Here is a 14012-nt window from a genome sequence, read left to right on the forward strand (position 1 = left end):
ATAAAAAATGTAAAAAATTAAAAAAAAAATAACCTTCAATTTAAACTACCCCAAACTTTACCCTTTATAACCACAAACTAACCTCAAAATCTGGGTTTGCGTGCGCTCGACAAATGTGATGGCCCAGCTCCACGGAAAGTCGCGTTTCTTCTCAAAGCCCAAATATGCTGTGGTGCTGTGTAGGAAGATTTCACGCACGATGGTGGTTTTGTCATTTTTGTCTTTTTTCGATATCACAATTTTGCCGTCGCGTAACTCGCAGAGCAGGGATTTGAAGGATTTCGTGCGATTGTCGGCGAATTTCAGCTCTTTGCCGGGTGTTACGGTTGCAAGGTTTTTAACGGCACGTTGTACTTCGCGCAGCGTATCGATCGGCTTCACGACGAGATAGTTGTTTTTGCGATCATCTTCGGGCCAGTAGGACCAATTGAGCACGACATCGAATACTTTTGTGTCATGGTGTAGCGGACGCTCCAAGCAATCGTTCAATATGACTTCGTGCAGTGATACCTGATGGGTTGACATATGCATTTTGGGCGCTAACTCGCGGCAGATATCGTAAGCGGTGCGGGTGGGTGTGATTGTGACATTGACCTGATCCTTTTCCTGTTTAAATAAATCGAAAATTTGAATTAACGTAGAATTGTAGAAACAATAAATTTGTTGTTCTTGTGGTTGTGGTTGTAGAGACAGTAAATATTCCTGGAGCAAATTCAAGGAATGGAACCGAGCTGACAGTCCTTGGCCGATCATAATAATATGGGTCCGTTTCGGTTACTTGGACACAACTGCCGTGGAAACGCAGTACCAATAAAGTCATATGCCTCCTAAAAGCTTGGTAATGATGCTACCGAAGTTACCGAATAATGGTGAATATCAATGTTTGTCCTTTCAAGAACACTTATTTGCTCTATCCTAACCTTAACTCTTAACTTTTGGGCAATAAAAACGACAAAGCACGAAAATGAACACAAGTTAGTAGTAAACAAATCTTAGAAGTTTGCAACACAACCATTTAAATTCGAATAGTATTATAAATAATGCAATTATCACATCTTTTAGTGAGAGCACCGAGCCCCCTAAAGCTTGAGCATTAAATAAATGCGTTTTAAAAGACTGTTGTGTAGTTGTAGAATTATTTTTTTGAAGAAGAAGACGAGGCAAAATCCACTCAAGACTTCCATCTTAACTTTTTTACCTTTGCGATATCAAATCTGAAACATATTTAGCCGAGATAACTCAAAACAGGCTTACAGAGTTTGAGGTACTTTGTGGATACAAAAACTTCAAGCTGTGACATTTCGAGTCGAGCAACGTCTACACAGACGTATCATAAATGACTAATGGTGTGGGTGCCGGAAACTATTGCTCTGAGCTGGAGCTCCGGCAACTCTTTCAGTTTCCGGAATACTGCAGTGCCTTGCAAGCGACCGTCTGCGTTTAGGAAAGCTGCTGGGATACATACATAACATAAAAAGATCAATATATACGTCAAACCGGCCAATAAGGAATTTGGCATAGTATGACGTCAAAGCATGATCTTTGAAGTAGTAGATGTTGTGACTGCCGAAAAGTGGCTGCAAATAAAATGGTTTCCAGGTCACAAGGGCATTCTAGAAAACACAATTGCTGATGATATTCCCAAAAGTGTCCTCCGTCTGGCTATCGAACCAGTACTTGCAATACGTAAGCCCCTAAAAACGATATATAATGATATTTCCAAAAGCGCTGAAGGACGGTTGAGAGTGAGATGAAATGTCTTATGGACATGCAGGATAGCCAAGATTATGTGCATTTCTTTCAAAGAGAAATACGCATGCGTTTTACTCTGACGGTCTCCAAAATTACTAGACGATTGTTGTACTAATGACAGGTCACAACTGGCTTCAGTTAAGAGCCGGCATTAGTAGCGATACAGTAAGTATGAGAGAGACTATGACATACCCATTCTGCTTCTGTTCAGCTTTATCAAGAACTCGTCTTTTATATCCAGAAGCTTCGCACTTCAAAGGACTAGTTGAAGTATCAAAACTTGATGTCAAGTCTCTCTAAAAGTTCGTAAAAACCCTTGAAATCCTGTATGATGAATACTGGAGCTCGAACAAAACTGCTTATCTGTCTGAGTACTAAGGACCAGTAGGTCTATTTATATCATGACAGTCGTCTAGTCGCCCAGTATAATCAAACCTAACTTAACCCTACTTGTTCACTAAAAACTTTGAGAAATTCAACTCACAACGCAGAATGTCTTTTTTTTTCACACCCACATTTTTCCACCCCAAGATATATTCTAACACTTACCTCATTTGTAAGCTCTGGTTTGGCATTGAGCACCACCCACATCTTCAAATCGCCCGATTTCTTCACAGAGTCTGCCATCGTTTCAGCGGCCGCGTAGTATTTTTGCAAACACATCAGCATTTCTTGCTCCTTTTTCTAGAATAATAGATTTTTAATGAGATGTGGAACTAAAGCCAAAAACAAAACTAACCATTTCCTCCGGCGTCAAGGGAAATAGATTTTTGTAAAGTGTTATTAGGTCAGTCAAGACATCAGCCTCCTTCTGTGAGTAAACCATTTCCTCTTGCTGATGCTGGTCAAAAAATAATAATAAACAATGTTGACTTTTAACCGAGTTTATTCACAAATCCCAAGGACTTTAAGTGCTTACGTGATTTTGTAGCAGCGTTGGACCCCAAATCATTGTCAGATTTTTCGTACTCATTTTGTTCTTCGTTTTCTGTGAGCTTATAAATGCCAAATGTCCGACAATTTTCTTCAGTGTCTCACGTTCGATCACACTCAGGCGTGCCAAGAGTTCTTTGTACGCTTGTATCTTCTCGGACGCTTTCGCGAGTTCAGTCACACACATAAAGCTCTCGGAGAGTTTACCCATCAAACGTTCCGGCAGATCGCGCATGAAACGCTTCAAGACGTTAGCCACATCGTGTTCGTTATATTCGTTTCGTGTGATCTCAACATTGAATGCATCAGCACGGAAAGCGGATAATAGCTTTAGTATGGAATTTTCAGAGCCGGATTTACGATAGATACCCTCTGACATGGAACCATGTATATAAACGAAATTGATGCACTTATCGACAATAACGGGAACATTGAATTTAGTTAGCTGTTGATCGACCAGTGAGAAGCCATTATTGTGTGCCACTTCGCGGATGATATGACGCCAAATTTTAGTTTCGCGGGATGAGGACATAATCATGTATACCGTAAATGGTGGACAGTCTATCATAAGCGTCGGACCAGACTCGACGTGTAAGTTGCGTATTGTTTCATCGCTGTCTTTGAGCACTAAAAGAAGGAGTTTATAAGAAGGAACAAGTTCAACTCTGTCTCTATAGACTTACCTATGCAGCGCGCTTTGCGTAGATCCATTTTCTCCAGATTTCCGGCAGCTTCACTTACAAATATCAAACGTCTCTGATTCTTCTTCAACACTAACCAAGTGCCGCTCCACTCGGAGGTTATTGAATTCTTCAGATAACACCAACCGGCACGATAGTAATGGCAGAGATATTTCGGTGGTATGGTATTGGTCAGGCTCTCCAACAACTTTTGCATCCAAATGCCGCTGAGGATTAAAAATAAAAATTTTAAAAACAGTTCGGTTGGTATTCTTTTCCTCTCTCTTTCTTCATCTTCCTTTTCTACTCACCGCTCTGATTCCTTGCTCACACCATACAGATGTGCCACACGTTGATGCTTGCAGTTGCCCGATGAGGTACTCGTCATAACCAGGTTGGGATTCGACATTGCCTGCACATTGCCCGAACTCGTTTGATTCTTCGTCATTGCTGTGGTGATTTCAAAGCAATAGAAATGTGTCGAATTATCCGTTACACGACTATTGCTCACACACTGCAATGTCGTAATGCAATCGAGTGGTATGGTTTCCTTGGGCGTCTTCATCTCCTGATCGAGGAATGTTTGGAATTGCCGATCGCGCAATATGGCTTTCCGGTTTTGCATCTCTTTTAGTATGTCTTCCACAACACCGGATGGAAAACGTATCAAGGGTCCTTCGTAACGCACGAGCATTGGCGAGAGTGTGGGACGTGGCACCATCTGTAGCGTAACCTTAACATCCGATTTGGGTGCCATTTTGAAACTGCTCTTACGAGTGATCGCTCCAACGCGTTGTTTAACATTGGTGGAGAATACATTAACGGTGTTCATAAAACGCGACGTACGTGATTTTTGTTCGTTAGGCGTGAATGGCGGACGGCCATCAGCGCCAATAGCTTCCAAATAGGATGGTGGACCATCGCCAACGATATTCAGTTTATTGAAGGGATTACGTCTTTGCTGTTCATTGTTTTCTTTATTGTTGTCCTGCACGAACCATTGCGTGCGATTATCGCCACTGCGTGATAAGTCCACGTTACTGCCGCTGGCTGCTTGTTCCTCCACGCGGCTTAAGTAGGGTCGCACGCGTTCTTCCTCATCGTCCAACATGTTTTCCATGCTCTCCGAGAGCAACTGTGCGTTTTGATGCACAATCTGTATTTGTGAATCTCTGACGCTGTTTGTGATGGTGGGCTTATTGCTCGGTGTTGGCAGCACCACAGTAGCTGGCTGCTGTGACACTATAGCCGTTGTGGTGCCGGTAACCGCAGTCTGATTGTCTTCCTCTGATGTGCACATGCTAACATCGTCATCGGACTTAACTTGATCTCCCGAAACTGTGCCGTATATATCCTCCTCGAGCAGATGCTCCAAAAGCAAGAGCTGATTGCTTTTATCTGAATTGCAGATTGTGGCGGCTTTGCGGCTGGAAAGTGGATCGAATTCTTGTATAATTTCAACAGGTGCTGGCACACAACCGCCAACCGCGCCTGCCACCTCGTCAGATTTCGTATAGCCAAAATTATTTGGCTGCACACGCGATGTCGAAGGTCTGGTAATAGTGGTATTTTCGTAGTTTCTACTTGCTTGAGCCACTGTTGGTTTATTGCTTGTGGCCATTTCAAATACCCTACCATAGGTGGCATCCTCGTTGGCATATACTGGCTCCGGTGTTGAGCACACGCTCTCCTCCACACTATCACCGATATACTCCCAAGAGTCACTGCGGTCTGGATTCGGCATGCGACGCTCTGCGGCAAGTATCTGTTTGTGCAAGAGCATAGATTCTTCACGTTCCGCAGCGGCAGCTTCCATATTTAATTGTTGCAGCTCAGCCGAATCAACATTTGGACGTAAGGAGGCGCCACCGACTGGTGAAGGGGTGTCCACCGTACGTCGCAGTTGTATTTCTTCATAGTTTTTACGTCGCTTCAGCCGCTGTGGTGGCTGTATGGGCTTGAGTTTGCCATAAAGTCCATCTGAAATCTCGGCGACCACTTCCTTTGGCAGCGTCGGCGCTGGAAAGTTGGGCATTGGCGGCGATGGTAAGTCCATTGAGTCGCGTGATGTGCCAACTGAACTGTTATCCGTTACATGTGTCTCCTCCGTGACATTTTGCAGACTCGTATTGCTGCGTTGCTTCTTCAGCGCCACACTGGCCGCCTCAGCGGCTATATGTTTGGGCACCATCACCGACTTGCTCATGGGTGCGTTACGCGCAAATGACGTTTGTGGTGTGGCAGTTTTGACGGCGTCTTCATACGATGGTGGCGCCGGTAGATCCAAATCGCTGCGCGCCGCTCTTAAATTACGCGGCAAATCATATGAGCAGTCAGTGGCGCTAGCGGACAGATCTTCAACGCCGTCAGTTTTGTGATTCAATGGGCTTGTGAAAGAGATGGAGCCGAAGACTTGATCGTTGGGTGGCAGTGTTTGTGGACGTTCCGTATGGAATTGCGCTGTGGCCTTCTCCTTCTCTCTGTCCTTCTCCTTCTTGGTTAGCGTGAAATTAGTATTGAAGTTCTTACCCACGCTACGCAAACGTTGTGCGGTCTCACTGCTGATCGTGCTGAAATTCTTATCGAACTTGTGCTTGATACCCTTGGTTTTGAGCGCCACACGCTCGCCAATGGATTCGGTGAGTAGTTTCGACGTGGAACCAATGGATTTCAACAGTTCACTGCAATAAAATGTGTTGAGAAGAGAACAATGATTAATGTATTTTTCTTGTGAAGTTCTACTGTCTTCTATTTAGAAAATTTTCGTGACCGTTATCCACACTTAACACCCATATGTTTATATGTACGTGTGTCCGCCGCAACAACTACCAGTTTCTTATTTGTTAATGTGCAAATTAAATACAGATATTAATAAGTTATTGAGTATAATTGTTAAATTGATCGGCTAGCGATGCTCTGATGTACTCACTAGCGCCAAACAAACGAATCTGAAGTCTTCGAGCATGCAACGCAGCCTTATTTATAAAGAAATGGGTGATGTGGCAAGTAAATACTGGAAATGTGGCATGCATTTAAGTGAGTCAATGCAACGATAAGCATATATATATGTATATATTTTCAACAATTTATGTACACTCTTATATCTCTCTCCCGTATTTCTCCGAGCAGCAGGGAGAGTAATGTATGTGTTGTAATTGGAATGGACTTAACATTCTTCACGCATAGCACGCATAAGCACATCTTGTAGTTAATTAAACGGTAATAATGTGCTGGTGTATGTGCAATTTGTGCATTTCCAGAAACACACATATACATATACAAAAGTCTCGCTCCCAAAATGTGCATCTAATTAAAGCAATACACGCGCCGCCTTCCTTCCTTCAGGAAATGCCACTAAATTTAGAAGTCTTTGACGGCATACAAGCAAACATTTATTTTCATATACAAATACATATATACAAACACATATATACATATTAATATAAGCAAGTGTGTATGTATATATCAAAAACAATGTCGTGTGACAAACATTGAACATCTGTGCCGTTGATCTTGGGAAGCGAATGCCCATTTTGTACAAATACTCTATACCCACCCATACATACTCACCAAGTTTAATTATAGAAACGTCAGCTAGGCATTTGAAAAATGACGTCTCACGAGTGAAGTTCAAATAATAGTATATAGAGGATCTAAAAATAGAGCAAACCGCGATGCTGAAGTCCAAATATATTTTGAAGAGTCATGTTTGAAGCGCTTTGTTCAATGATGAGACAATGTAAATGAGGTTTACATCATTCGTATGTCTTAAGATTAAGTTATCGTAGATTCTTTCTTGGTTCTATGACCACTAATTCGCACTTATAATCCTGACAGGAACGCTATTGAATCAAGAAACATGTAAAAACAGAATGAAGTTAAGCCAACGTTAAGGGTGTTCCGTTTAAAGTCACAAGATCTCTTCACTCCTGTTGCTGATGAGGGTCTTAAAGTCCTCTATATGATTGCCACAGAACCCAGAGTGAGAATATTTTGACGGATAGTAACGTTGAAAGTCCTAAAGTTTATCTTCGCTTCTAAAAGATCATCACTTTTGCCAAGGCATAGAGCAGGTTTAAAGCTAAAGTGTTTCCGATCTTTGAGATTATTTTTTAAGAATTAGAGATTATAAATTAAATTTTCTAACCTTAAGAAAACTTGTCAACCTGTGCTTGGTTTAAGTTAATTTCCCCAGAACTTTTTTTAAGACCTGAAGAAGTCGTATTCTACACAAATTGATTGGAATTTTAAGTGACAATTGTATTCAACTCTAAGTTAAAGGGGGAAGCGTGACGTATTTGCAGACAAAAAAGATAGAAATCGAAATGAGCACGAAGAGCTTAACAAGCTGTCCAACAGGGTTAATGCTCGAAAATTCTACAAAAAGATGCGGCAACTAATAGAAGGCTTCAAGAAAGGAGTATAGTTTTGTAGAACCCATAGGCAAGATCTATGATTATAAAGGGAAAACTTCGTCAGCCTGCTGAATGGCAGTGAAGACCAGGAAATGGTGAACCCGATTCCCTAGTCGATGATGATGGAGCGGAAGTTTCATTGCCCGACCATGAAGAAGTCAGAATATCAATTTCCCGTCTTAAGAACAACAAAGCGGTGAGGACTGATGGATTGCCGGCTGAGGTATTTAAACACAGCGGCTGACGCAACTGATAAGGAGCATGCATCAGCTTCTTTGTAAAATATGGTCGCTCTGCCTAAATCACAAAAAGGAAAACCCCATAATCTGCGCCAACTACCTTAAGCATCCTCAACATCGCATATAAGGTTCTATCGAGCGTATTGTGTGAAAGATTAAAGCCCACCGCCAACAAACTGATTGGGCCTTATCAGTGTGGATTTAGACCTGGAAAATCTACAATCGACAAAATTTTTACCATGAATCAAATCTTAGAAAAGAATCAGTGAAAGAAAGATCAACATACATCACCTCTTCCTCCATTTCAAAGCTTTTTTTGACATTTCGAAAAGGAGCTGCCTTTATGCTGTTATATCTCAATTTAGTATTCTCGCAAAACTATTACCGCTAAGTAAACTGAGGTTGAGCAATACGAAAATCTCCGTCGGGATAGGAAAAGACCTCTCCGATACGTTCGCAACCAAACGAGGTCTCAGGCAAAGCAATTCTACTGCTGAAGAACATAATTTGAGCTGCAGAGCAGAATAGAGAGGGTACAATTGGTTGGAAGACTGTGAACGAGACCAAGACGAAATATCTCCAGTCATCAAACAAACAGTCGTCGCACTCGCAGCTAGCCAACCGTATCACTGTTGACAGTCATAATTTCAAAGTTGTAGAAAATTTCGTCTATCTTGGAACCAACAATGTCAGCCTTGAAATCCAACGCTGAATATCTCTAGCCAACAGGTGCTACTTCGGACTGAGTAGGCAATTGACAATTAAAGTTTTCTCTCGACGACTAAAGACCAGTCTTTATAAGTCACTCATCATCTTCGTCCTGCTATATGGGGCAGAGGCATGGACGATGACAAAATCTAACGAGTCGGTGTTATGCGAGAAAGATGCTGCGGTTCTAATATTAGGTTAGGGACATAAAGAAAGACCAAGAAATAGAAAACTAAAGTTCAGAAAAGCAAACTGAAAATGTAAAGTTATTAATGCTCAATGGATAAATACATTATGCTGATAAGGAACAGAACACACGTTTTATAAATAACTGTTATATCAATGAAATTAATAATTTTATGGAGACTCAGATATATTGAGATGCCTCCAAAGAGACATTGTTATATCACAATGATAGACTTGATAATTTATGAAAATATTAGAAAATTAACCCGATTAAAACTCGACTATTCTACAGGCCTATTTATTTTCGAGTAAATTATATTTCAGATTCTTCATAATATTTACTTAGACACTTGGGCTTACGTTATGTAGGAGTATTATCCTTTTACGCAGTACCAAAACATAGCAAAGTAAGATCACTTGTTCATTATCTGATCATTTCTGAACTCAATTTAAAATATAATCAGTTTTAAAGAAGAGAATATCAAAGTTAAATGAATTTCCCTTATTTTTAGAGTACGTAACTTACCTTTAAGAAAAAAATCAACTCAAGGCGTGAACATTTCAAATTTAGATTGGAAACACATTTCACTTACGCCCTTATACGAGTTAGCCTTAAGACTTCTCCTGGTCTGATGATAGAAATAATAATCTTTTTATTACAAAATTAACTTTCATTTATAACAAATATTTCAATTTGTATGAAATTCAATTCACAGTTATAGCATGTTTCGAATTCACCGATCTTGACCGTCTCACTTGCACTTTGTTTATGAAACCCTACCAAACTAAACATAAGCAACGAATGTTCTCGGGATTTATACTGTTAAGTAAGTAGGCCTAGCGCATATCAATATTAATTTAATTAGTGCAAGGAAAATTGCCAATGGTAAAGATAAATGTTAGCGCCGAAAAAGTTACATGGGCGAGAACGTCAGGAGATAATATCAATGTTACTACGCGTAACGAATTATGATTAAAGTCATAAAACGGCAGTAATTCGATATAGGCAACAGGAAATTATTAATCAGAAAAAGGTTGAATTAATTAGGGATCATTTTAGCTAAAGGCTTATGCTTAGCCTTAAGTAAAAACAGACGTCACTTATTTAGGGAAGTGGTAAGAAGATATCCTCGCTACAAATCTTAGCTTAGAACTGATTTCTTTCCATTCACTTTATAGGAACAAATCAGAATATTTAGGTATTGTTTGGTTGACTATATCCTTCATAATGAAAACAATATAAGTCTCAACTAAGGCCCAATAGATTTTCCAATGGGGTACTTTTATACCATGTTTTTTATTATAAGATGCCATAAAAACATATTGATTTTTATTCATAAATTTGGGTGTCACTATACAAAAGTTATGCAGATTTTACTGCCAAATGCTAACGAAATAGTAATTGTTGACGTATTTACTATAAGCGCTGCACGTCAAAACACAATATTTATCATAAAATTATTACGTTATAACGAAATTGTCCACACATTTTATTGTGTATCAAGTCGTACCTGCATTTTTATACCATATACCTTTACAAATAATTAGGTTCGTTTCTTGTTCTTGAAAAAACTGAACTTACTGATAATTTGGAGCCGTCACTATTTCGTGAGTCATTAGTTATCATAATTAGAGCACATTTACCAAGCGAATTAGTACCGTGATATAGTCACAAGTCTCTAAAATTGAGATTTTTAATTAGAGCCCGTACTAGAACCTATACTATACTGCTATACTTAGACCAAACATTATTCACACATCCAAGGGAATATATTTTCTTCCCATTCAATTATTAACATTAACAAATAAGATGAATAGCAGAAATGAAATAGACACTGGGTTTGTCCGGAAAGTAAGTAGGACTGATTTTTTTCCGCCGCGACTGTACTTCGAAGCGTGCGGGCACCGACTGGTTTCGGTAGAGGGCGTTCCTAGCTAACGAACGARCGGCTGGTTATTTGTCTCCGAGCAACTCGGAGAATCAGGACAAACATTTTCGAGCGACGTGTTTCTGTGTAAAACTCGGTAAATCTGCGACAGACACGTTTGATATGATCAAGTAGGGTTACCCAGATATTGCTTTAGCAAGAAGTGATGTGTTTCGGTGGCAGCAAGCCCTTTTGCGTCTGCTCGCCCAAAAAAGAGAGGAATGACGAATTATTCAAAGCAAATTCAAAGTGAAAACGATGCTCATTATCTTTTTTGAAAAATACATGTTCCTTCTGGACAAACCGTCAATCAGCATGCACCTCGGCTCTCAATGCATTTCTGGACAATGCCTCCTGCAACGCCTTAAATGCTTGGAAATCGCGCTGACAGCGCTAACGATCGATTCAATACTTTCCGAACAAATCCTGTGAAAGTGAACGATACTGAAGTAATCAAAGTAGTGACAAAATAATTAGCTTCGAAAACGCACAACTGCGGTCGTACGTCCCTTCATAAAGGTTTTGAAACCGTCTTTATTTTGCGCGAACTCTGTCAGAAAGGAATTATGAGAATCTCTCTGTCTTTAACCTAAAAGTTATTAAAAAAAAAAAAATGGAATACTGAGGGAAAACAGAAAGCTTGGTTAGCCATTTGTTTGGAAAATTTTAATTAAATAAAACATGAGACTCCGTCCATGAGGCAGCTAACAGATCATTAGCATGTGAATTATATCTATTTGAGTGAAGCAACTTTTGTTATTGTGAAAAAAGGGTTAAAAAGAAATTTGTGAGTTGATAAAATATTGCTTTTTGATGGAGCAAAAATGCAGTTGAAGCAAAAACGAAAATATTTAAAAAATCCCTAAAATAATTTTGGATATCAAATTATAAACAAATATTAAGATCTGAGGAAGCTTTGTGCAAAGTTGTTGCCACGCGAGCTCGCTTTTGACCAAAAAACGACGAGTTGACGATTCAGAGCTGTGTTCAGAGATGTTGAAAAGAGAAGAACCATCAATAGGGAGCACTATTAGACCGTTTGAAAGACGAAAACGTGAGAATACAGCCGTATTTAAGAGAAAAAGAAATTGTGTTTCAACAATTCCAAGCACGTGTCCCATGGTGAAAGCGGTCTCAAAAATCCAAGGATCCGGTTACAAATTGCTTCTGCATCCACCGTATTCTCCACATCAGCTCCTAGGGACTTTTTTCTGTTCTGAGATCTCAAAATAAAGTTCGCTGCGAAGAAATTTTCGGCGAATGAAGAGCTATTGTCCGTAACTGAGGCCTACTTTGAAGCAAAGGACAAATCGTACCATAAAACTGGTATCGGAAGGTTCGAGGCCTGCAATAATCATCATCTTTGAAGGGAAGGGAACTGTGCTGAATATAAAAAAGTTTATATTCTTTTTCGCATAGCTAGAGCCTTGCCTGCTACCCCTTCGAAACTCTAAACAAATTCAAATTCATAAAAAATTTTTCCATTAAACCAAAAATAATCGTATTAGTACAGTTATGTGCGTTAAAATAGACCCAACAACAATATGTCTATATGTATATATGTCAGCAGGCAGTGCAAAAATTATATACAAACACCAGTTAATTGCCAAAATACCGTTTCAAGGAATGTTAGCGCCAATAAACATGCAAAATAAATTAAAAACCATTAAACTGAAACTACAAATATTTCGTAAATGCATGTAACGGTTCATAAAGTGATAAGCATTACTTGTTGACTTTAGTTTGATTGCACGCAATTGCGTTGGTGTCAGGGGCATTGGTGAGTGCAGTGAATGCGCTTTTGTCGTTTGTCGTTTGGTTGCCAGCGGCAATGCCAGTGAATTGGTTGCTGTTGGTGTTGTTGTTGCGGCCACTATCGTCGCTATCAAATGCTATATCAACCTCAACGTCATCGTCATCGTCAACACCGTAATCATCTTCGTGTGTGCTAATATCACTAGCATTGTGCGACACGTAACGGTTCAGATTGCATTTGTCACCTACGTCGCTTACATACCCGGGTGAAGGTGATTTGAATTTCGCATTATCGCCACTCTCATTCGAACCGTCCAAGGATGAATTCAGCGTTGCATTGGAGGCCGATTTCTGTTTATAGCTGCCGCTGAATGAGCGTTCACCCAAGCCGCTGCCGCCACCATCCATGATCACATTGTAACTGCTCGTGGTGGACACTTCGCTGCCGATGGAATAGCGCTGAGCGCGATTGCCGCGCTCTCGCTCTACGCTGAGGTACGTCTTCGGCGGCAGATCGGGCGCTTTACGCATTGCCGAGCGATTGTTCGACGGCGACGAGGTTGTCGATGTGTTGGGTGAAGTTTCCTTGCTGATGGCACCGGTGGCGCGCGGCAATTGTGGATAAAGCGTCGGCGTTTTTGGCGAGGAGCTGCGTAACACTGTATTCTCGTAGATGCTGTTGGCGTTCTCGAAGTCCGTGTTTTGGGGCTTACGTGGCCGCGGCGCGGGTGTTGGTGTGGCATAGATGGGTGCGGGCGCCACTTCCTCATTTGCATTGGGACCGTACAAGTCGTTTGTTTCTGTTAGTATGGACTTGCGTGTGCCGACGCTGCCGGCATCTTCTTGATCCGAGTGCGTGCCGAAGAAGATTTTATTATTCGGCACTTTTTCGGTGCAATTTGTGACCGTGTGTATGTTTTCCGAGTTGATGTTGAGATTTTTATTAATCAACTCGACGGTGACGTTTTCATAGTCGGTTTTGCGCAGCTCGGGGTAGAGGCGACGCGGCGCGGGTACGGGTCGGCAAGAGTCCTCCTGTTCCATATTGAAACTGAAAAGAGAGAATAACGAAAAACGCTAAAAATAAAGTGTGTGGTCGAGTGTTTGTAAAGAGTTATGTACATTTTTTTTTAGAAAAATGAGGTTACGGTGAATATATTTTTAGGTTATAACAGAATATGTTTATAGGTAGGTGTTAAGTTACATTCGGCTGCCGTTGTTATGCTTGATTAAAAAAAAAATGAAATTACGGTAGACCTTTTTCGAAAAGTAAAATGCAAGGTCTAATCTAAGCCTAAACTAAATTTTGAGAAATGTAGGTAATTCCAGTGGCAAGATCTGTATAGGCAGCCAAGCAGCAATCAAGACAGTAACCTCGTATCGTATCGGCCTTAAGTATCTTGGGAAGCACTGCAG

At 40.6% G+C, this 14012-nt stretch overlaps 1 protein-coding gene across 4 annotated transcripts in view; it reads right to left on the reverse strand.

Moving 5' to 3' along the window:
- Positions 1-82: 82 nt before the first annotated feature.
- LOC108967554 overlaps positions 83-14012 on the reverse strand; it is a gene marked incomplete at its 3' end in the record, with an annotated part of 34552 nt that continues 20622 nt past the window's right edge. For 2 of the 4 annotated variants that reach the window (XM_018931048.1, XM_018931047.1), the window contains 7 exon segments: positions 83-606; positions 2302-2436; positions 2492-2593; positions 2672-3312; positions 3369-3592; positions 3677-6046; positions 12571-13647. In XM_018931048.1, the coding sequence (XP_018786593.1) occupies positions 83-606; positions 2302-2436; positions 2492-2593; positions 2672-3312; positions 3369-3592; positions 3677-6046; positions 12571-13640 (5066 nt within the window). 4 annotated transcript variants of the gene reach the window in all.

The sequence above is a fragment of the Bactrocera latifrons genome, unplaced genomic scaffold (assembly GCF_001853355.1).
Source record: "Bactrocera latifrons isolate USDA-ARS-PBARC rearing strain unplaced genomic scaffold, ASM185335v1 scaffold_19, whole genome shotgun sequence".
NCBI lineage: Eukaryota > Metazoa > Arthropoda > Insecta > Diptera > Tephritidae > Bactrocera > Bactrocera latifrons.